The 24,617-nt window shown below is 38.4% G+C and overlaps 1 protein-coding gene across 1 annotated transcript; it reads left to right on the top strand.

The window, feature by feature from the left end:
- The first annotated feature begins 8,664 nt into the window (after nt 1–8,664).
- Nucleotides 8,665–23,922, top strand: LOC124617200 (ubiquitin-conjugating enzyme E2-17 kDa). The gene is made up of 6 exons (XM_047145245.1): nt 8,665–9,012; nt 9,593–9,656; nt 10,510–10,541; nt 14,146–14,223; nt 21,792–21,897; nt 22,001–23,922. Exons 1-6 carry the CDS (start codon nt 8,989–8,991, stop codon nt 22,138–22,140), a joined length of 444 nt encoding a protein of 147 aa, XP_047001201.1. The 5' UTR covers nt 8,665–8,988; the 3' UTR covers nt 22,141–23,922.
- The last annotated feature ends 695 nt before the right edge of the window (nt 23,923–24,617 follow it).

Consider the following 24,617-nt stretch of genomic DNA (forward strand, 5'->3'; position numbering starts at 1 on the left):
CAGGAACAAATTACTTTTAAGAGGAGATTCCGATTCTGTATCAATGAGAGCATCTGCGGTGTAATTGTGAGTTTGATCGCCTAGAAAATGTAGGAAGTCGAAATCATGTTTCATGCTTTTTTTTTTGTTAAATTCAGTACGAGGTTAGAGAAAGCTCGGAAATAAGGTTCGACCTGAAATAATGAGGAAGACAAAAAGTGCTTAGCACTTCGGTATTAAGTCTGATTACACTACAGACAGTGCATTGATAACAGACGAGTGAAATCATTATGTATACCTACGTTAACAATGGAGAATGTTCAGTGGAAGAAATTTTTGTTGATTTCATCATAAATCATCTGGGAACTGGAAGGGGCTATCTAGAAAAAAAATTGCAGAAGCTGAGAAATGATGATCTGGTCATTCAGAGCTATCGTGGTCAAGGTTTCAATAATGGCAGGAAAATAAGAATGCGTTCAGGCACATATATCAAAAACACCTTGTTGAATTTGTGCCTTCTGCAGCAGCACACGACCTAAATCTAGTTGGCACGTATGCCGCGTTAAGTGTCGGTTTTAAGGTCACTATTTTGGAAAACTCTGTTCTTAAGGTAACTATTCTGGAAAACTATTTAAGTTTATTAAGTACATCAACAGCTCTACTTTGAAGTGTTCCGCTTTATCGATTGTATTAAAAGGAATCTCAAAACACCCTGCAATACGCCGGCCGGTGTGGCCGTGCGGTTCTAGGCGCTTAATTCTGGAACCGCGTGACCGCTACGGTCGCAGGTTCGAATCCTGCCTCGGGCATGGATGTGTGTGATTTCCTTAGGTTAGTTAGGTTTAAGTAGTTCTAAGTTCTAGGGGACTGATGAGCACAGATTCCAAGTCCCATAGTGCTCAGAGCCTTTTTTGAACCACCCTGCAATACAAGATAGTCTCGTAGGCGTCAAGCGTGACAACTCTTCAGAAGACACACAAGGTGTTACCAATAGAGACAAATGCACCACTCATCGTGCTATAATCCACCTCAGAGAAACTGATTATGAATCTTTATGTTTCTCAGAGGTAAGGCCTGATGTTTTAATAAGATTGAATTGCTGCAAGGAGCGATTGCTTTGCTTGATGTAGCATCGAGTTTGATCTCTGGTCTGCCGAAGGATATTAAATACCTACGCGAAGAAGGAGTGCAGAAATACAGAGCCAAAGAGATTTGTGATTCTATACACATCCAGTGCAGTTCTGTTATTAAAAGATTTGAGAGTGCCGAGGAAGATGGCTGGAAAGATGACTCAATTAGAGGCACACTTTATGTGTGCTGAGAAACAGTTTGAACTACAGTGCTCCTAAGCATTTGATAGAACAATAAATGAAGTGAAGAACATGTCTCGCACGTAACACACTGTTTCCTGTTAGGAAACACCTTAAATGAAATCTTTTTACCTTATCTTGTAAACTTTCCAAGAGATTTTGGGGTCAATTGACTGATGTAAAAAAAATCACAACACCAAGACATAAACGAAAGTTGGTAGGTGAACGTCTCTTCAAATTTCGCTGCAGTCGCACAAGAGTGGCTCTACAGCGCCACTATGAGGGTGCATATCAGGTTTGCTTCAAATTCACGTTGTAAAGATCGTGAGTGTTAGTTACCTTTTAGATTGAACGTGGTGAGCTGATGTTAGTCAAGAATGCCTTTAAGGAGACAAAGACGCCATTATCAACACCTCACTGAGTTTGAACGAGGTCTTGTGATAGGGCTACGAGAAGCTGGATGTTCGTTCTGCGATATTACTGAAAGACTTAGCAGGAATATAGCCACTACACATGACTTCTGGCAGCCGTGGTCATGGGAATGTACTGTCGCAAGAAGAATGGGCTCCAGACGGTACCACATGGCACTATCGAGCAGTAAGAGCATATACTGCATTCAAACATTATGACTCACCTCGAAGAGAACGATCTATTGATACGTAATCAGCATGGTTTCAGAAAACATCGTTCTTGTGCAACGCAGCTAGCTCTTTATTCGCACGAAGTAATGGCCGCTATCGACAGGGGATCTCAAGTTGATTCCGTAGGTCTTGATTTCCGGAAAGCTTTTGACACCGTTCCTCACAAGCGACTTCTAATCACGCTGCGGGCCTATGGGGTATCGTCTCAGTTGTGCGACTGTATTCGTGATTTCCTGTCAGGAAGGTCGCAGTTCGTAGTAATAGACGGCAAATCATCGAGTAAAACTGAAGTGATATCAGCGTTCCCCAGGGAAGCGTCCTGGGACCTCTGCTGTTCCTGATCTGTATAAATGACCTGGGTGACAATCTGAGCAGTTCTCTTAGGTTGTTCGCAGATGATGCTGTAATTTACCGTCTAGTAAGGTCATCCGAGGACCAGTATCAGTTGCAAAGCGATTTAGAAAAGATTGCTGTATGGTGTGGCAGGTGGCAGTTGACGCTAAATAACGAAAAGTGTGAGGTGGTCCACATGAGTTCCAAAAGAAATCCGTTGGAATTCGATTACTCGATAAATAGTACAATTCTCAAGCCTGTCAATTCAACTAAGTACCTGGGTGTAAAAATTACGAACAACTTCAGTTGGAAAGACCACATAGATAATATTGTGCGGAAGGCGAACAAAAGGTTGCGTTTCATTGGCAGGACACTTAGAAGTTGCAACAAGTCCACTAAAGAGACAGCTTATACTACACTCGTTCGTCCTCTGTTAGAACATTGCTGTGCGGTGTGGGATCCTTACCGGGTGGGATTGACGGAGTACATCGAAAGGGTGCAAAAAAGTGCAGCTCGTTTTGTATTATCACGTAATAGGGGAGAGAGTGTCGCAGATATAATACGCGAGTTGGGTTGGAAGTCATTAAAGCAAAGACGTTTTTCGTCGCGGCGAGATCTATTTACGAAATTTCAGTCACCAACTTTCTCTTCCGAATGCGAAAATATTTTGTTGAGCCCAACCTACATAGGTAGGAATGATAATCAAAATAAAATAAGAGAAATCAGATCTCGAACAGAAAGGTTTAGGTGTTAGGGAGTGGAATGGTAGAGAGATAGTATGATTGTGGTTCGATGAACCCTCTGCCAAGCCCTTAAATGTGAATTGCAGAGTATTCATGTAGATGTAGATGTGTTTGGCGTATGACTCTGGTGCAACACACAGCATCTGCAGCAGCAATTTTAGCAACAGTTCGCACCACAGTGACATAACGACAAATCGGTTACTTCAAGGACAGCTCCGAGCCCGATGCACTATAGTTTGCATTCTACTGACCACTAACCACCGTCATTTGCGACTTCAGTGGTGTCGAGTGAGAGCTCATTGGAGGTAAGGGTGAAGATCTGTTGTGTTTTCTGTTGAAATATGGTGCCAGTGATGGCCGTCTCTTGGTTAGAAGGCCGCCATTGAGGACTTACAACCAACCCGTGTGTTTGCTAGACACACTAGTTCTACAGCTGGAGTTATGATCAGGGGTGCGATTTCACATGACAACAGGAGTACTCTCGTTGTTATCCCACGCTCCATAACTGAAAATGTGTACGTTCATCTGGTGATTCGACATGCTGCGTTGCCATTCATGAACACCATTTCAGGGGGTGTTTTCCAACAGGATAACCCTCGACCACGTAACGCTGTTGTAATCCTACATGCTATACAGGGTGTCGACATGTTGTCTTGGCCTGCTCGATTACCATATCTGTCTCCAAACGATCACATATAGGACATCATGGGACGACAACTCTAGCGTCATCCACGAGCAGCATTAACCTCCCTTGTAGTGACCAGTGACGCGTAGCAGGTATGGAACTCCATCCCACAAATTGATATTCCGCATGCTTGTGTTAACCTCTGATCTTGCAATGTTAATCACTACTGAAATATGTTACCTAGCCAGATGTACCGTCGAATTTTCATTACACTATATCATTTCTTTTTTTGGTGCTGCGACTTTTTTCCCGTCAGTGTACAGCAGGGATAATGGTCAGCGGAGCTAGTTAACAATATAGCTGCATTCAAGTTCCAGGTGAAAGAGATGATGAAGAGCATTTACACGGCTTCTCATTTGTATATTTTGAAGGTTTCTTCGAGGAAGAGCTTACGATATGCTTATGGAGACACCAAACTAGAGTTGAGGATATTTATGACAGTCCCAGTGACTGCAGCATCTTGCGAATGTAGTTTCAGCAAATTAACTGTTATAAGAAACTACTTAAGGTCGAGTATGAGTGAAAGCAGACCGTCGGCTTTAGCTACCTTGTCGACAGAATTTGCCATAGCTGCTAAATTTGACTTCAGTCACATAGGAAAACAATTCCTAGAAAGGTCATTTTCTCAGTTATTAATTACGGTCTTTTTCTTTTATTTTTCACTAATAATTTAGGCACTATTAAAAATGTATGAGGGACAAATAAAAGCTGTTTGTTATCATACACCAATGCAGAGCAACTACTATAGACAATAAAATATAGATTTTGTTTTACTTTCCGTTTTTTAGATAGTTTATTCAGTTTGTAACTTATTTACTACAATGATGCTTTTAATTTTTTGTATGCATTATTTTTCATCAGTATAATTCTTTTAAGCAATATTTTTCAGTAATACTTCGTTTTTATTAAACTGAGGCACAAAATTATAAAATTTGATAAACCTGTGTATAGAGAAAGTGTGGGATAGATGGCAGAGGGATGGGAGTTCTACCAGGGGCACAGAGTCATCTCGATGCAACTCTGATCCTAGCAGTGATGCTAAAGTAGTTTAAGTCAGCTCTGACTACTTTCCTAAGGGTTAAAGTGTAACACTAGTTCCCTAAAAAAAAAAACCGAAGAAGCGTTTAACGTTGGCTACAGTACTGTCAGGAATAGAGGTCAAGTCCCCTAGCAAACTACTTGACACCATTTGTTCATTACAGATGTACGATTTCTCATCTTGTCTGCATATTCATTCCGCATCCTGGAATCCGCCCTGTTCTGTTATGTCGGGCACATTTCACAATATGAAACCCGCTTCCGTCGCTGAGGTCAGTAATCCACGTAGGTGCTTTGGAACTCTTATCAGTCCCGGAGTTAGCTGCTTCCAATTCCGAATTTGGTAAAGATTTTCGCCGCCGCAGTTTGTCGAGAACAGTTAGGAGAGGTGTTGGCGCCAATTCCAAATCACGAGACAACCCTTCCGCAGGCTCCAGTAGTGTGTGGCATGTTGATAGTGATGAGTCAGTCAGATGGGGACGTTAAGTGTGGTGGCCTCCTTCTTGCCATTCGAACGGAGCAGACTGTGACCCGCCAGACACCACGTTTCACCACCTTTCGTCATCAGCACTTCAAATCATTTTCTACGCAGACTTAACACTCCAGTCCACTTGCATCATCACAGCCCCTTACATCCAACAACTTTCAGGTTTCGCCAGGACAGCAGTCACAGAGCTGTTTGTTTCTTTTTTCATAATCCAATTAATTTTTCTAAGTTATTATATCCCTGCCGTACGTTGCTGTAGAGGGTATATGTTAACCTCCGCTGTGGTCGTGTCATTTGTTGAAAGAACTATGCAAGGAATGCTAGGCATTCTTCCTCAGGACCACTCGTCAAATGCAGCAGTCTTCAGAGTCACAGAATCTCTCTTCTGCGTATAATAAAAATCAGCGTCTCCAATCAAACAAAACGTACAAGTGACAAATTACCGTCAACTGGGACGACTTTGCCGCATGAGACTATTTTCCCGGTTTTTGAAAGCGGTTATATTTGTCCGCTATTGCTCTTCACAATACAGATAAACGGTTCCTACTAATAGACAAAAAGCAGAATTAGTTCTTTTTGCGGGTGACACTAGTATTGAATCAATACTAGCATACATACAGCAACAGAAGAAATGGTAAACAATATTCTTAAAAGTACCATTGACGGGATTTCTGCTAATAGGCTCACCCTCAATTTGAAGAAGACACAACATATTCAGTTCTGCACGTTTAGAGATACCACAGCAATGATAAGTGTAGCATATGATGCGGAAATAATAAATAGGGTGCAAACTTCAAAATTTCTTGGTGCCCATATTGATTACGATTTAAATTGGAAAAAGCACGTTTTGGAACTCCTAAAACAATATAGTTCAGTCACATTTGCACCTCAAATCAAAAAAATGGCTCTGAGCACTATGGGACTCAACTGCTGAGGTCATTAGTCCCCTAGAACTCAGAACTAGTTAAACCTAACTAACCTAAGGACATCACAAACATCCATGCCCGAGGCAGGATTCGAACCTGCGACCGTAGCGGTCTTGCGGTTCCAGACTGCAGCGCCTTTAACCGCGCGGCCACTTCGGCCGGCATCTCAAATCACTGCAAATCTTGAGGAGAGACATATCATTAAGTTGACGTATTTTTCATGTTTTCGTACTATAATGTCGAATGTCCAATGAAACAATGTTTTGGAGTAACTCATTTTAATGAAAGGAAGTCTTCGTTGCTGAAAAAACATCCTGTAAGAATAAGACGTGGTGCTCGCTCAAGATCTTCTTATAGTTATTTGTTTAAGGAGTTAGGCATTTTGACTACTGCTTATCAGTACATTTATTTCCTCGTGAAGTTTTTTGTAAATAATTCACTGCAGTTCAAAAGGAAGGATGATGTACATAAGTACAATATCATTAAAAATGGCATTCATTAATCCACGTTAAGGTTGTCTTTAGCACAGAAAGGGGTGCACAAACGCACAATGCTGCAACCAAAAATTTTTGATTACTTACTCTGTGATACGATGCAAAGTAAAATTTGAAAACAAAGCGAAATAAATTTCCCCTCGGCGACCCCCTATACTCCCTATAGGAGTTTCTACTATTGTAATGTGTAAAAGGTTGTAGGTAGGAAACATTAACTCACATCTGTGTATTTATGTACATAAAAAATTGCAAATTATCAGCATGTAACAAATTTATTTCAATGTAAAATTACTCGTTACACATCATTACGACTTATCGTGCAAATGATCCATGGACATGAAACTAATTGGTGCTCTACCAAGATTCTGAACTAACCAGTAGAGCCACATCGCACGCATACATTTAGCAATGATCATTTTGGACGTTTCTGGGATTGTGACGTGGGTGTGGATGCTTTCGTCTTGGAAGAGTTTTTTTTTGTTTTAGTCTACGAAAGTATCTCGCCCTGCTCATTCAACTGAGTAGAAACTACTTGTTTTGCTTTATAGCACACACAAAACTGTCTTTCAAAATCACTTTTAGAAGTAAATAGGCTATGTTGCATTTAGGTGGCCAAAAGACACGGAAAGCTTGTTCCATTGAAAGTTATGTCGTGTATGACATCCGAATGTTGCGGTCGATGCGGCGTATGTTGGGACCTGAAGAAGAACGTCACACACAGCTGTGAACGTGGCAGGACACCGCCCGTTAGCCGATTTGGAACGTGAGACGATAATCGGCGCAAGACGCACGGTCATGCGTTGGAGATTGGAAATTACACAAGAATTTGTAATTTCGATATCAAGGCTTTTAGAGTGGATCCTCAGAATCGCAGAGACAATACTGCCATTCGCGTAAACTGCCACATAAGACGATCACAAGTGTTTAACGAGCAGAGGTCATGTCACCTCCGCAGAGCCATACCAGGGCGATCGTCGGTCAGCTGCTAGTCAGACTGTCGTCGATTTGAATTTGGGAGGTCAGGAATCCATTTCTATTTGGATTGCAAGGGAACAAACGCACCGCAAAGGCTTCAACAGTCGACCCATCAACACCACATCCTGTGCCTTCCCACGACTTTTGACCAGTCAATGTAATAACGCCTAGCAACTTTACAGCACATGGTTTCTTTTCACTATGGTTGTACCCAGCGAGCGAGGTGGAGTAGCAGTTACTTAGCTCGCTGGACTCACATTCGGGACTACGGTTCAAATCCCTGTCCGGCTATCGGTATTCATGTTTTCCGGGAGTTTGCTAAACCGTTCCAACCAAATGCCTGGATGGTTACTTTGAAAATTACACGGCCGATTTCCTTCCCTATCCTTTCGCAATCCGAGTTTGTGCTCTGTCTCTAATGGCCGCGCTGTCGACTATCACTTCCTCATTTTTAGTCGTCGAAATGCGAGACGGACAAAAGTAGTTTGGCAAATCGTACGATAATGCACGGCATACGTTGAAAGAATGCAGGGGTAAAGAAAGAATATAGTATATATTAATATAATAATACATTTGTGGGTACTGAAAGTATTGTTCATAAGGAATTTCAATCAATTGTAGGAGCTTCGAAGTTACTTTTTGTGGACTTATATCGTTACCGCTGATCCTGTGTAACCAGGTGAAATTTTCTAAGAAATTAACTTCATTAAATTAATGTGGATTCATAGAATTTACAGGTATTTGGAAGGAGGAAGAGAATATTGCTTGAAACGAAAGTGCGTGTGAGGTAGAGAGAGATTCCACTCCTCATAAATTGACATTAAAATTGCTTGCACTGTTATAAAATGCATAGTGCAATGTGAACTCAACATAATTTAAGAATTATCTAAGAACCTAACTAACTAAAAGTTCTGAAGTGCTTCCTAAATCGTAACTAGTCTTCTGTCAAAGACACTCTTTATAAAGTGTACTCTGTCGGGCGGCAGCAGAACTATCTGGTCGGTATAAACATCACTGCCCTCTCGTAGTGAAGCTTCGAATGTGGTGCCGGACAGACGTGAAGTCTCAAGCGGAAAGGAAGCACTATCATTGCTGAGTTGTTGAAACATATGAAAGAGGAGAAATGTCTTATCGTTTCGGAGCAGTGGTTATCAATATATAAATCATATTAATTGACGTTGTTGGTGTGCGTTGTTTTCAGTGGTTAATCGGTGATTTTGTGTCACTTCTGTGAAAGTGCAGGATTCAGCTTGACTAGCTGTGTATCATCGCGTTAGAATTAGAAAGCAGCCATCTTACTTACCCAATCAAAGGTCTTTGGCTAGCGGTTTCATTGTCTGGTTTCAAACCAGAAATATATAATACACAGCCCGTCAAATGGCGTTAAAACGAATTAATAAGGTAAATAATCTATGTCTGCACATGTGTACTGCTCATAAGTTATAAACAACTAGTTTACGCGCTGCGGACGTGTGTTACTACAGTAACGATTTTGTGCCTACAATGTGAGCCTCATATACTTCGAAATTCGTAAAGCACGTTGTGGTAGTGATGGCAGGTGACAAAAGTGGTGCAGTTATCATTGTGAACAGTGTAGATTGTGCACTCATGTGAGTGCCTAAAGTTGATATTATACTAAGTTTCTGATTAAGATCATAGTAGAAATCGGCGTGCCTTGCAAGTGCTTCTTGACCAACCAGGAAGTGTACTTTTCGGTAGGTCGTACAGTAAAGTAAGACAGTACTTGGTTGTAGAGCTGGACGATTGAACAACGTGGGAGGTGATTTGAAGGTTTGGTGTTCCAGGGTTTTACAGTATACGCTGCTGTGATCTGATACGAGACTTGGTTTAGTATGTCTTCGTGTAGTATTGTGAATTTGGGCACCTGCCATTCAGAATAAACTGTGACAAATAACATGCAGTTAGTTATTTTTAACTATACATGGGCTTCATAATTTGACATGCACGGCCCTTGTTTCAGGAACTGCAAGACCTGGGTAGAGATCCTCCAGCACAATGCTCAGCAGGACCTGTGGGCGATGATTGTAAGTTTTTGTCTGTATATTAGACATAATTTATTACTTGATTACAGTATTTACTTAAAAATTGGCTAATTTAAATGTGATGAAAGAAATCAAAAGCTGTCTTACAAAATGTGCGGTATCTAAAATGTGTAGGCGGGTGAACGATAGCGTTGAAAATTAATTTTCACAAGTAATGTCAAACATCCCCCAATTCTGTATGTCTTTGTTGTAGCAGCGATACTCTCAAATCTATCAGAGAAGTTGACATATCGTGCAGTGACAGTTGCTTACTCTGATAATCACTTGAAAATACTGAAATTTTAAGTGTTGTGGAAAGAGCTAATTAAATAGCTTTTATATTTTGAGTTTTTTCTTTCTAAAATGACGTACCACAAAATTCGTCTTAACAAATGGGACAGTTAGTACTTTTTGATAATACACAGCTTAAGTGTAATGATTATTTGAAATAACTGGATAAATATGAACCACTTTAGTGTCTTGTTCTCTGAACTAAGGACCCGGAGAAAAAAAAAGTTCACTCCTTCTGAATTTAAATTATTTGCTACTCCCTTAGACAGTGACATTACAATACCTGCATTTTAAGTTACAACACAGTTGTAAAGGCATTCAAAGTGAATTTTATGAGGGTTACTTTCCCTAGCAATGTGTAGGCCTAATTCTTCAGATTAGTTGGTTTTATTATTTTGTGTAACATTTGGGAAAAGCAGACAGAAGTAATGTTCTGCTCATATTTGAATAGATGTTAAACATTGAGGAACCTTAGTAGAGTTTTTCATGCATGAACTTACATAGCCTGTGGTTTACTGATTAAATTCTTAGTTTCTGATCCTTATGTTGATCGTTTCTTTTGCAGTGTTCCACTGGCAGGCCACAATAATGGGACCAGTAAGTACATCATCTATGTTCTTTCTACTGACTGTTCTGCAAGTAAATGTTTGACCAAAGCATCCATTGTGACATGGGTTTAAGAGTAGTGAAATATGAATGAGGAGGGAGCTAGTAGATTTCCTCTCTCTGAATGGATGCAACAATTAATCTTGTAAGAATCTAGGTACCAAAAATTACTACTTTCAGTTTGTAACTGTGTAACTTTTTAAAGCTGAAAACTTCTCATGTGTAATACTTCCTGTTGTGAGATGCCACACGAGGCTGTTTATCAGAATGGTGTGCCAAGATGTAATGAAGCATTCGTTATTCTGGAAATCATTGAACACTTTCATCAAAATATTTCATAGAAAATATTGTCAAGTGATGCAGGAGTAAGAGTGAAAAAATTATCTGTGGTGGTTATTGTAGTATAATTGAAAATACATTGATATTGAAGCATGATTTGGTGCTAGTACACCAGTTTGCAAATGCACACTAGTCACCTGTTAGTGACTGTAATTTTTACCCTGCTCATATCAGTTTACTGTGGGTGCTGTTCCAAAATCAGTGGTGCAAAACTTCAATTTAAACTTCCAGTTGTGTACAATTATGATAAAAATTTTCTCTTGTCTATGTACCAACAAGTCTGTGCCAGATACAGTAAAAATTCATTTAGTTTTTGTGATTTACTAGTAAAGTGTGTTTCTCACAATACTAAATTTTCCTTCCATACGAAGACCCATTTATCACTTGCACTGGTTTGAAGTGGGAAAAGAAAACATGGTTAGAACATTATTTTGTAGATATTCTTTTCAGAATAAGACTTAGAATTTGAAACTCTGTGCAATAGCCTTTTCAAAGTAATTTCACTGGAATATAAATCAGAAAAGGGGGGAGGGAGGGAGAGTTCTCTTCAGTTGAGAAGAAATAAATGCTGATATCTTGAAACTTTTCTTTAGTCCCAGGTTTTGTTGGGTTCACTGGCATTTGCCACCAGTAATTAATTTTCATAATGGAATAGATATAAAACAGCAGTGTGAAAGAAGCTGCTAGTTCCAATCTGGCAGTTGGCAAGCCATTCTAGGGCTGTTACATGTGAACAGCTTTGCATCAGTGACTGAACCAAAACTGGTGCAACTGTTCGCAAACATTAAGTTTTACTACGCATTTTGTTTGTGGATCATAAATTTGGTGTCATTTCATATTACTAAAGATGTGGTTAAATGGTGTTTAAGGACCTTGTGATATGTTGGTTTAAACACAGCAATGCTTCGTCATGGTCTTAATATGAGAAATGTCCCTGCCTTCATTTCATTTGAAATGACTGCAAACTAGTTCAGTGTAGAATCAGAATATGAAACAGTTTTCATATTTACGAATCATTTCCATTGGTGGATGGAAGTGGCATAAAAAACTGTTGCAGATTATAACACGGAAACGGATCAACTCAGCTATAATGTCTGATTTGATAAGTAATCTTGCTTGACAAGCAACTGTGTTGTTACGAAATTTATTAACTTGTGTGTGACCTATTTTGGGGGAGTCAAATCCCGTCCTTGACTGTTTTGTAGAGGCCACAAATTTGCAAACCCCAAAGTACAGCAGTAATAAAATGGTTTAATAGTATCATGATGATCAGTAAGATGAGTTCAGGAGAATATCTTGTGACAGGCCTTTCAATTTATAGTCAGATACTAATGCAGTGTTCCAATCAAGATTCTTTTCCAGTTTCCAAAACAAATGCTACTAAGAAAAACCTTAGATTTACATCTCGAACTTACATCACTTTTGTTTTATCCCTGCTGTCACTTTTTTCTAGTAGCCAAAGAGATAATTTTATTATTGAATGGACAGGGATTTGCTTTGAATTACTGGTACCTGATACAGTTTAGGATAATACACACACTAACTTGATACGCCATTCCTCATTTACAGTTGCTCTCATCAGCCACTGCACTGAGTGTCAACTTAGTTTGCGCATATAGTACATATTTACTGGTAGTGTATGCATCCCATTGATAGACTGAACGGTAATCCCAGCTCTCCTGATGCCCACACTGAAACAATTTGTGGTTGGGTGCGCTCCCTCCCTCCCTCTCTCCCCCCCCCCCCCCCACCCCTTCTTATTCTAAAAGAGCCAACTGGTACCTTTGAAGGGTAGTAAGTTGCTTTGGTAGATCTGGTAGGCACAGTTTCTGCTGGAGTCACTGACACAATGTTTTTTTCTGTTGGTTTTCAATGTTTAGTATTTGAACATTAAGTGTCGTGCAATTTCTTACCCAGGTCACATAGTCTGCATGTAAGGGCTATTTTTCTGCTTATACCCATGATATTTACCATGAGCTGTCATTAGATCTATGATTTCAGTCTACCTCCTGTTAAAGTTTGTTATAGTTACATCAGATTCCAGTCCAGCAAATGGTCATTGCCCCAGCCCTAGCCAACATATGCTTGCAACTTCGTGGCAGATTAAAACTGGTTCCGGACAGAGACTTAATCTCGGGACCTTTGCCTTTTGTGGTGTAGTGCTCTATCTTACATATCAGTGCACGTGCTGATGCAGAGTGAAAATTTCATTCTGATAACCTATGTTTAACATTAATTCCTGGGTGACCAGGGACCCATGGCAAGGTTACCCTGTTATTATCTACGCAAACGTCACAGGGGTTTCATGGCATTCAGCATCAGTCTCCCATCTCATTGCAAGGATATTTACTCCTCCTTCAAGTGTAAGTGAAAGGAGTAATGTGCCTGAAGATGGGATAATGTGTACTTTCATGGCCCTCTGACATCTGTGTGGAGGCAAGTACTGGCCAGTGTTACTACCTGAAAATTCTGTAATTTTCCTTTTGATATACAGTGAAACCTCTATATAACGTTTTTCAAGGGACCACAAACTCTGAACACTGTATAAAGGAAAATACTATAAAGAGGAAGGCTTCCAAATAATAATTATAGGGCGTTACTGAAGATTTGGATACCATTAATCAGCTTTGACAAATGGTGCCATAGGTGACATTTTAAATTTTCACAACACTGTAATGTGATATTCATTGCAAATTATCAATGTATCAAATGATTTGTTTTTTGTAATTAAAACATGGGGCCCAGTAGGTGGATGGGTGAAAGTAAATTGTGCCAAAAAGATTGCAAGCAGAATGTGCGTCACATGTCATGTGGCCAGGTTCTGCCACTGACATATGAAATACGCTGAGTGTGGGCTTTCCGAGCCGGTGCAAACTGTGAATCCACAGAACGGAAAACGATACGTCTACATCCAGTCATTTAAACGTTATAAAGAGGTAAATAATTGACCAGGGTTCCAAAAATATGAGCGTTACATGGAGGAAATTGTAATATAGAGGAAACACAGTAAAGAGGAAAATTTAACATTGTTTATATGGGCTTTTAGCCGGGACCGAAAAAAACAGATGTAACAAAGAGGAAAATGTTATATGGAGGAACGTTATACAGAGGTTTCACTGTACAGAATAATGTTCTAGTTAAGATTTTCAGTTTTGTTAATGTACTAGCGAAGAATTAAATTATGGAATGTTAACTATGTTTAATCCATCTCTTCTGGGTAAAATTGTGTACACTCAAATTTTTATATTTGTTACAGCCAGACAGCCCGTACCAGGGAGGTGTATTCTTCCTAACAATTCATTTTCCTACAGATTATCCATTTAAACCTCCGAAGGTAAGAGATGGGTTTTACATAAACCCCAGTCATAATTTTGTAGTTAAACTTGCTAATAACCATAGCTAGTTATTTCTACGTCCGATAGACAATTGAAAAACACATATATACATTATACATTCAAAAATTGTTCTGTGGGCTAGTTGTCACACAAGATTTGTTTGTGCTTGAAGTTGCTTGTATTACCTCAGAAATGCCTGAAATGAAGGAGTAGAAGCTTAAAGATTCTTATGGCTAAACATCTCGTGCCATTTTGTGCCACACGAAGGCTGATGTAAGTCACTTGGGCTTCTTATGAAAGTTACTATAGTTGACAACAAGCTTACTAAGGTAGCAAAAGTACTGTGAGGCCATTGTCAATGTGCTCAACTGTTTGTCTGCAGTGGGATTCAGTGGAAAACACTTATTATCCTTAGACTTCTCTGTACTACTTGCCACATAATTTTTGAACAAAAAGTCAACTTTTGGACATTTTTATCTAAAAAATGTTACTATATCACAATAGTTGCAGGGCTTTTGGATTTAGATCTGTAATTTGAGAACACCAGTTCAGGCTCTTAATTTAATGCAAATACCTTAAGGGTTTTGGTTGTTACATACACTGAGAAGTGTGCATTTGTCAAGATACGTGGAAAATGCAGTAATATAGGATGGATTTATGTAAATGGGTTTTATAGTTTTAGCGTTTGATCCTTTTGAACTCGACATTTTTCAGAGTAGTATGAAGGTACTGTAATAGGCTCGGACTGATTGTATAAGGTACCAAATGGACATAGTTTACAGGTACAGTTGTAAGTAGTGGGCATTGTAAAAAAAATTTAGTTCTGCCACATCTTCTACCACTGATTCGCATTTCCCAAACTTCAGCAAATTAATGGGATAAAGCAAACCGTGGGAAGGGACGAAAGTTACTCTTCAAGCAGTAGTGCATGGTATGTGTTTGTACGTCATAAATATTTTGAAATACACCATCTGATAGAAAATTCTGTAGGAATGTAAGCTGTTGCATCTGTCACAGCTTGATGGATCAGTGGAAGAAAGTGCTAAGCCTCATTTTAATAGGGATTAGTTTGCTCACATTATCAGCTATGTTGACAAATAAACCACATACTGGTAACAGAGATCTGTATGAACAGACATAAGCTGCTATCTACTACATTAATTTTTTCTTGCTATGTATATTTTCTGCTTCATCTAGAACCCAGTAACCATGTGCAGTACCAATGGTTTGACATTTGTTAGGCAAGTCCTTCCGGTAACGTTGTTTTTAGTCTCTGTTGTGAGTTTTAGTTCCCTTTCCTGCTGTTCATAAAATGGTTAAATTTGATAATTTGTGCCAGAAGAATTATACATTGAAGTTTCTTAGGTTCAGAAAGGTACAAGGTCAGATTTAAAACAAAAAATTAAAGAATCCCATATTCCCCCTCAAGTTACGGACACAATAAAGCAGTCATATTCCATGAAATTCTGCACCCTTCTGACACAGTGTAACCACACTTCATTGCATCGTCACACAGTCCCTGAAGCAATGATCAACTTCATATCTGTGTATGTTAAGTTTTGTTGAATGAGGCACTGCTGGATAGTGAATTGTGAATTGCGAATGTAAGGTAGGAAAGTAAAGTGTACATAGTCATACTGAATGTAAGGATTGTCTCGGGTAATTGTGCTGTTCTGAAAGACACATTGAAACAAACCCTAAATTTAAATTTTATCTGTTAGTGTCTTTAAATGTGGAGATTGAAGAGAAAGAAAATATGTTGTAATTATGATAAACGTGAAATAGTTCAATACAATTCTAATGAAATACAGAAAGATAAAATCTGCCCAAATTTCCTCACCACTTTCATATACTTGAATAAATGTTCCCACTGACAGTGAGTTAAATGTCCCGAAACACCATAGACTTCCCCTGTTACAATCAAAGTTAAGCATGTGTAATTTTGTTGTTTAGCAATACACATTGAAATCTAGGAAAATGACAAGTTGTAGCAGAAGTGGCATGTAGGACACTCCAGCACTAACTTGTAAATTAATTCAGCATAATGACCTATTGGTTGGAAAAAGTAAAAATGATCTTGTCCTGACTGTATAAGGCATGTCTACATCAGGAAGATCCACCAGATTATGCTTAAAATTTTTACATTTTAATTGAATGTGCCCAGTTTCCTTCATGACTGGTCTAAGTTTAAAGGTAGGTCTCTCATCTTGAGTTGACATACGGACACACTGAGTTTGTATTTGCCCTTTTAATGTCTGTCAAACACTTTAACTTAAAAAAAAACAAAGTTTGGTCCCCTACAGAACATTCAAGCACAAATGCTTTCAGCCCTATCACAAATTTGAAAATCTCTCTTCCACTTCAGTTTGATTTTTGTCAGTGATACATAGTGGAGTGCAGCGTTTAAAAGCATGTACTCAAAATCCAATTATGACATCCCATTGTAACCTAGAGCTCGAACTGTGCTAAAAGTTGGTTACCACAACTTTAATTAAAAATAGCCTATTTCTGTTACACATTCAGTGACTTCAACAACTTCGAAAGACTTGTGTAACCTTCCACCCTACAGTTCGCATGCATGAGAGTAAAAGTGAACCTGGCCCAGCTGCTTTGTATGGTTACCAAAGCCAGTCGTGCAGAACAATTTTTTTTTTATGCCGTGATGGCAGCATCTTGGTGTTCGTACAGCTTTGGTAATGCCAGTAGCCTTTCGTGCTTAAGTTGAAAATTGGCAAGTGGTTCCAACTGCCAGGACCTTTTTTTCTGTATGAAGTATAACCTATACATTCGCTACAAACTTAAGATTAATAAAAATAGGGCCAGTGATGTCACTTGTAAAAGCATCAGTGTGTGTTAATAAGAAATTTACACTTTTATCTCTGTTGAGATGTGGGAACAGTTTATACAAAATAAAGCCTCTTTCATTTGATACATGTATACAAATGTTTACACGGCTAGAGCCAAAACACTCGTGTAAAACCATTTTCTGAACAAATAACATAACAGAAACATGTTGCAAATGCAGAATGTAATGGGAATGCTGTAATTTCATGTGTTGTAGATTGTGATGTTCTTCTTCGTGGTGTAACATCTGAAGTCAGGTTACCTTCCATTCAGAAAGCTGTTGCACTCGGTTACTGTTATATTGACTTGTAAATAATAGATTTGAGCTATTGGTTGTCCTTTTTAAATTTTATTGGCAGATCTAGATTTCAACTAGAAATTAGCCATTCTCAGTGCACTATCATTTTTGATCAGTGAATGTAATGCCTGTTGGACTTCATCCACACTGTGGATGAAGCTGAAATCTATTATTTATGTCTGCAGTAGTTATGGAGGTTCAGACCTGTGGGATATTATGTTGTCAGCTCATAGAAGTTGCATGTGTTTTGGTAGTATCTGCAATTATCTAGTTTCTTTAAAAGTTGCTAAGAGAATTTTTCGTACAAGACCAGAACAAAATGCAGCAAAGTTTTAGAAATGTCAAATTGCTATTCATGAGACAAGTAGGAGTAAAACTTGGATTTAAGAGTGGTATAAGTGTTACAAAACAGTCATGAAAATGTGTGCCCTGGGTACTCGAGCACGAGCCGCTGAAGTGGTAGAAAAAAGTGAAAGATATTTAATTTTATTCTCCATGGGTATTCAGCCGTATGGTTGTGTGGGGTTGCAAAGCAATTTGTTAGTGTACTAGTTGATCATGAGGTACTAAGCTGTCATGGAACTGCTCCATTGTGTGTGGTAACAGCCCCAATCCTCCCCCCCCCCCCCACCCCCCCACCCCCCACCACACCCTCTGTGATGCATCTGACAGCATGTAATTCATGACTACATTCACAGGTGGATTAGTGGTGTGATTGTGGGGGAGACACGTTGACCAAACACAGTTTGGTGGATGCATTGCAGTGATAGGGGGCAGTTATTAAGATAGGGACGTGTCTCTTGTGATGAATGTGGTGTATCATGAAAAGGTGTCAGTGAGATATGTAGTGGTAATACTATATCAGTCGGCCACAATCATCTGGATGTAACCTTTGGAAGGCTCAAATCCTTGCCAGTGTCGGAACGTAAGTTTATGAACAATCCCCTAATCAGTTGGAAAATTTCGTGATATTGACGTTTCAGTTGGCTCTTGCTATTAGATTTCTACAGGTGTTTTAGGTATGAAATGTATGATCGCAAAATTAGTTTGCAAGACCATTGACTTTTGAAGAAAGAGGGGAAGGAAAGTTGCCCAGCAGTCTGTAATGAAATCGACAATGAAGCACAACTTTGAAATGTCATAATGTAATAGGCATGTACAGATACACTGCTGAAACTGAGGGTGTCATCACAATAAACGTGTTTGGGGTTCCCAAGACTGAAAAGGTGTGTGTGTGTGTGTGTGTGTGTGTGTGTGTGTGGGGGGGGGGGGGGGGGTAATGCTCACTCATTGATTTTTAGACATCGTGCACTACCGCCTCCTACCACAAAGTCAAATGAGTAATAATGCAAGTTTCAACACAATTTGCCTGAGGTAACCCGAAAGAACCTGCTCAGTTGTTTGACAATACAGTTTATTGATTTTTGATCAGAAACAGTATGTAATAATGCTTCAGCATGTGTATTTGCCATGAATGGCATTATGTGGTTTTCCATTAAAATAAAACTTTAATAGGTTACTGTTTCATAAGCTAAAACACGTAGTTGAGGGAGTGAAAAACTATCCCAAAGGCAGTTCTTAGAAGTGTTTGAGATGTAATCAAAACATGATTCAACAAATATGTACCAAGGAGATGCGGGAGACAAGATTCTAATTAGAATTGGCAATGTAATGGGATCAGTAACGACAGCAATCACAAAGAAAAGTGTAGATAATTTTAAAAAAGATATTATAAATTCAGAGAAATTGACAAAGGTAAACACAGGAGGAAGTGTGGTTTCAGTTGAAAGAAAGCTGAGACCTGAGAGACTGAACTACTGAACCAGATTCAAACCTAAGTCTCATTACAAAATGAGTGAATTGGGCCAGTGAAAGACATAAAATGTAAATACAGCACAAGCCTTTGTTGCTGTGAAGAAAAAAAAGCTTTTGATTCAGGTTTATGGTTCTGTAGAAAATAAGCACCAGTTACTTGATTTTTTTTTCATAGACTTGTGCCAGTGCCTGTAAAGTGTCTGGTTCCCTGAAACTATTTTGCCTGTTCTATATCATTAGTAATGCAAATGGTTAAACAAGGAAAATACAGGATAGAATGTAACAGTATTGTGAAAAGGAAAGTTGCTCCTCGCCATATAGCAAGACAGATATGCTGAGTTGAAGATAGCACAATAAAAACTGTCACAAATATAGCTTTTGGCCAGTAAGGCCTTCATTTAAGTGTGTGTGTGTGTGTGTGTGTGTGTGTGTGTGTGTGTGTGTGTGTGTGTGTGTTTAATTTTGATGAAGGCCTTACTGGCCAAAACCTATATTTGTGACTGTCTTCTTATTGTGCCTGTGCGACTCAGCATCTCCGCTATATGGCGAGTAGCGACTTTTCTTTTCACAATAATGCAAACGTCTGCTTGATGCAAAGTTAAGTAGTTTTGAAGTTTGTCCCTTTCTGCTTTCACCCTTTCTTCCACAAAGTTCTTGTAAAGAGAATTGATCATGATTATACTAAAACCACTGCTGCATCTCCACCATTTAGTAATGTCCTTCGAAGTCAGAAGTTTTTGCTGATGTAAGGCTATCTGAACTACTAAACTGTCGTATTGAAAGTATGAGATGACCTTCACTTTCCTGCATCCCAAGTGTATGGATAACGGTCCAAACTGTTGACGAAGTGTAGCTTTGGAATTCGTTGTACATACAAATTGGCCCTGCGAAGCTCCATATAAATTTCTTTTAAACTGCAGGTTAATGTCTCTGAAACCAGACACTTAAAATTTTGAGTAATTCTGTATTGCATTCGTGCAGTATTTTTCACAATATGGTGTGTATTATGTAAACTTTTAGTGTGTGTTCCGTGAAGTCTTGATTTTCATTTCTCCAGACAATGTGCACCATGCTATATAATTTTGAAGTGTTATGGAACTGTGTTATGGAACTGTTATTGAAATACCTCAGAGTTTTCAGAGTTGTCTTGCTTAAAATCATTTTGCAATTTTTTGAAATTGGATTAAAATTGTTCTTCTTGAAATAATTGTGAGTCGGTACATTCATATTGTACAATTAGTGAGGCAATTGTTAGCAGGTGGTGTTTGTTGGGCATTATTAAGATGCTGCATTAAAAAGAACACTTTTCTGTTAGGTGCAACAGGTTTGAGAAAGTGTTAAAAAATAACTAGCATTTGTTCCTGGTGCTTGCTGTTGAAATGATTGTTTTGTGTTCACAGTAAGTCCAAAAATAACATGGGGGGGGGGCTTTGTACTGTTAGATGTTAGAATATGCTGTTAGTTGAAATACTCTTGTGTGTATAGAAATTGGGCTGTGTAACTTGTCATGTAGTAATTATAGTAGGCTGTTAAAAAGAATGGTTTTGGGGAGTTGGACAGTGAGGAAACAATGCATGAGTCACAGCCATATTACAAGCCATTAATTTAAGAAAAAATTAGTGTTGGTGATGCTTTAATTGACTTAAGTGAAACATGTGTCATGAGAAACATTTCAGTAATTGGATGCCCAATAGCAGTATTAATCCAATGGACACATGAACAGTTTGACAAATAATATTTTGGATAGTATCATTGCACTGAAGAAAGCAAATTAATATTCCTTGGCTGACAAGGAGCCTGAAAGAAATGTTAAGGCACATGTTTCCAAGTTATCATAATTGGATGCCACTTTTACGACTTTGGTGCTCATAACATACTGTAGTAATGATACCAGGGAAAAGACCTACAGTTTCATGTGGAATCTGAACCACACGTTGTTCGTGTCGTATCATCACATCATGTAGGTGAAGACCACTGTAAATGCAGACTGAAAAATTCATCTTGAGTGAGATTCAGTTCTGTGGCTGTAAAGACTCCAGGCTCACACTTGAGCACTAGACCACCATGCCAACTTAGTACTGAAAAAGTTTGCAAATTTAATATGATTACATTGCTAGAACCTCTTCGTCAGTGTTAACTACGTCGCCATCACCACATTCATGAAAATGGTTTTTCGAACAGCATATACATGTTTGGACCACATTACTCCCAGTCTCATTCCTGCAAGTGCATTCTTCTCGATTGCAGACTGTACATAAAATTTTGTAGGTGGTGAGCAGTAACATAATGTACGGCTGTACATTAGTGAACATATTAATTTGAATTTTTAGACTTTTTAGATATTTGTTTGATACTGTTTAAACAAGCTTTTTGTGAAATGTAAGTAGGCTTGACATTTACATCGGTTTAGTCAATTTCCATGTGCATCTTTAGTGATGTCTCACTACTTTGTTAATCAGGCTGTCAGTTAACAAAAAGTAGATTCCAGATTTTGATTAATCGTAAATCTATGTATCCCAGAAAGATGTGAATCTTTTCAGTACTGAAATGGAAGCTAAATTTTGTGAATGCAGGAAAATAAGCTTTTACATAAATAATTGTCTGTTGTAGGTTGCATTTACGACAAGAATATATCACCCTAATATAAATAGCAATGGCAGTATCTGTTTGGACATTTTGAGATCGCAGTGGTCCCCAGCGCTTACTATATCAAAAGGTAAGCTTGCTTAATATATATGAATTATTTGTATTAAAATTAATTAGAAGGCTAGACATAGTGATTTTTTTTTTTCTGATTCTGTATGTCCTTTCTTTTTCAGTTTTACTGTCCATATGCTCTCTTTTGTGTGATCCTAATCCAGATGATCCACTAGTGCCAGAGATAGCTAGGATATACAAAACAGATAGGGAAAAATATAATGAACTGGCAAGAGAGTGGACGCGGAAATATGCTATGTGATGCTCTCAACACCAGCAGCGGCCCGGCTCACCAAAATCAGCTGTCGGTTAATTTCCAAAAAACAATAGAACATGAAACAACAAAAGATTTCAAGCAACTTAAGGGACTTCCTGACACTGGTGTTTTGATTCTGACCGTTGCTAGCATTTCAGCAGAAAGCTCCACAGCTTTTACTTTTTGAGAAATAAGAAAGGGAAATGCAATTGGTCCTACTGAATAATTTTCACTTAAACTTCTGTGGTTTTAATGAAGAAGAATGCCTGATTTATTTTGTGGTGTTAGACTTAGCTATGATTTACTTCTTTTTAAAATGTGATATGTTGTTGAAATATTTCGAGAGACTTGATCAGTCAAGGCAGGAAAGGCTTGGGAATTGTATGTTGGAACTTACTTTATGCCCGGTCACAGGAAGTTCCTCTGTCCTTCTGTCACCTTTTGGTATGCCCTTATTGTGTATGCAAGTCAGATATAGTTAGTAAAAATATTTTGCTGCCATTATCTTGTATCCAGTTTACTTGATCATTGCTGTCTCATGGTTCCATCTTAATTTACTTATCATAGCATTGCCCTCCCATTCTAATCCTAACTTAAGGTGGGAGCTACTAGTGCTGTGATCTTCAAAGAACAAGAAAAATAACAATGTGTGGTGCAGAATGCGAAGAAGGCACCAGGTTTTGATTACTTTTAACATCAAATGTGGAGCCCATATTAATTTTTCTCATTGTACATTTTCTCCATACTCCATCTAAAGTGGACATGTATGAAACTTATGATCTTGTTAATAAACATTGAACATTAATTAGTTAAATTATTTATCAGGGATAGATTTTGAGAACATTACTATTTATTACACTTTAAAACCTTTTTTTCTGATATGTTTTGATGATGCATCCTGCTTAGTATTGGTTTTTAGTCACTTATTTTTCCTTGCTCCATAGTATTCTTTTAAAATAACTTTCAGATACATGTGAGCTCTGCAGTGGATGCTACTAGATAGTGCACCACTTTTAATAAATAAGTTTTGTTTATATTGATGTTCTGATGTAAATTGTGATTTCGAAATGAAACTGTAATTAATTCGGCAAGTTTTGTATGTATATATCAGTAAAGATTGTTCATTTGTAAACCTAGTATTAAATTGCATACCAGAAGACCTCAGCACCCTCCACTTTGCATTGATCGAAATGAGAGGTGCGTTGCTGTAAGAGTAGCATGATTAACATTTTGCAGAAATTTCATTTAGAATATAGGCTTTTACGTGTCGGCATCAAGTAAATTTTGTTCAGTAACTGGCTGTTGTTGACAATAGCCAACTATTTGTAACTAGATAATGAAATTTCTGTATTTATCAAACCTCAGTGGACTGGAACTTGGGGCATACCCTGGAGTAGGCAAATGATGCATAATGCATCATAGGCTGTGGCTTATGGTAAATTAATTTAACAGAGCTTATTGTAATAGTACAATGTTCAAAGGATTGAGTTTTTCATCCTGTCCCCTATTCATTTTTATTGGTAGTGTTCATGTGTGAAGTGCTGAGATATGTTGTTGCATGTTGTCTTCAGAGGTGATAGTGGTAAACTTGACTGAAAAAGCCTGAAGCTAAAGAAAATTGCATTTTAATATTTATTGGTTCCTGATGTTTTGAAAGTGGGTGTGATCCATTCATTGTACAATAACAAATGCAAATGCATTCTTTTCAGTTAGTTATATATTTTTGCTTGGCATTGTACAGTGCAAAAATTACACACAAGGAAACACAATAAAATGAGTGAAACTTTAGACCTAAAGTTATTTTAAGCTTTCACGTGATACTGACAATCGACTGGAGAACAGATAGGACATACCAAGTGTGAAACATCTCTATGGGAAACTCTCCACTAGAACACTGAAAGTTGCTTCTCAGCGAGCAAACTACCTTGAGCAGCAATTTTTACACATGAAATTAAAGGACCGTCATTGGCTAAGTCTTCAGAGTATTTATTGCTGTAGACTATTACTGACACTTCTTTGATAAGAAAGATACATCTAGGTGTTTGCAGTCTCAAGAAAAGAAACTCATTTGTGTGTTGTACTGCCTGCTAGTGAAAATATGCCAGGCAATAGTAGTTCTGCTCATAACACCTTGTGTAAAGTTGACATAGGTGTTTTGAGCTTAAGCTTCAAATTCCCACTGTTATAGTGTGGGTGAGATCTAATTGAAAGGGTTCAAGACATCATGTTTTTGTCAGAACAATTCCAACCTGCACAATATTTTGACTTACTTTTTAATATCAGACTCGGGACTGTAACAGATGTAGTTCAGTATAATCTATTACACAGTTGTAAGACTACTTGAAATCAAGGTAAATTTTTGTCTGCAGTTAAATATTTCTTGTAGATAAATCCTATTTCTCAACACTTTCCTTTGTAGTATTATGCTGTCATGATCAAAATTTGTACAAAATAAATTGATGTGGTTAAAGCTGAATTGACTG

This window comes from Schistocerca americana, chromosome 1, assembly GCF_021461395.2.
Source record: "Schistocerca americana isolate TAMUIC-IGC-003095 chromosome 1, iqSchAmer2.1, whole genome shotgun sequence".
Classification (NCBI taxonomy): domain Eukaryota; kingdom Metazoa; phylum Arthropoda; class Insecta; order Orthoptera; family Acrididae; genus Schistocerca; species Schistocerca americana.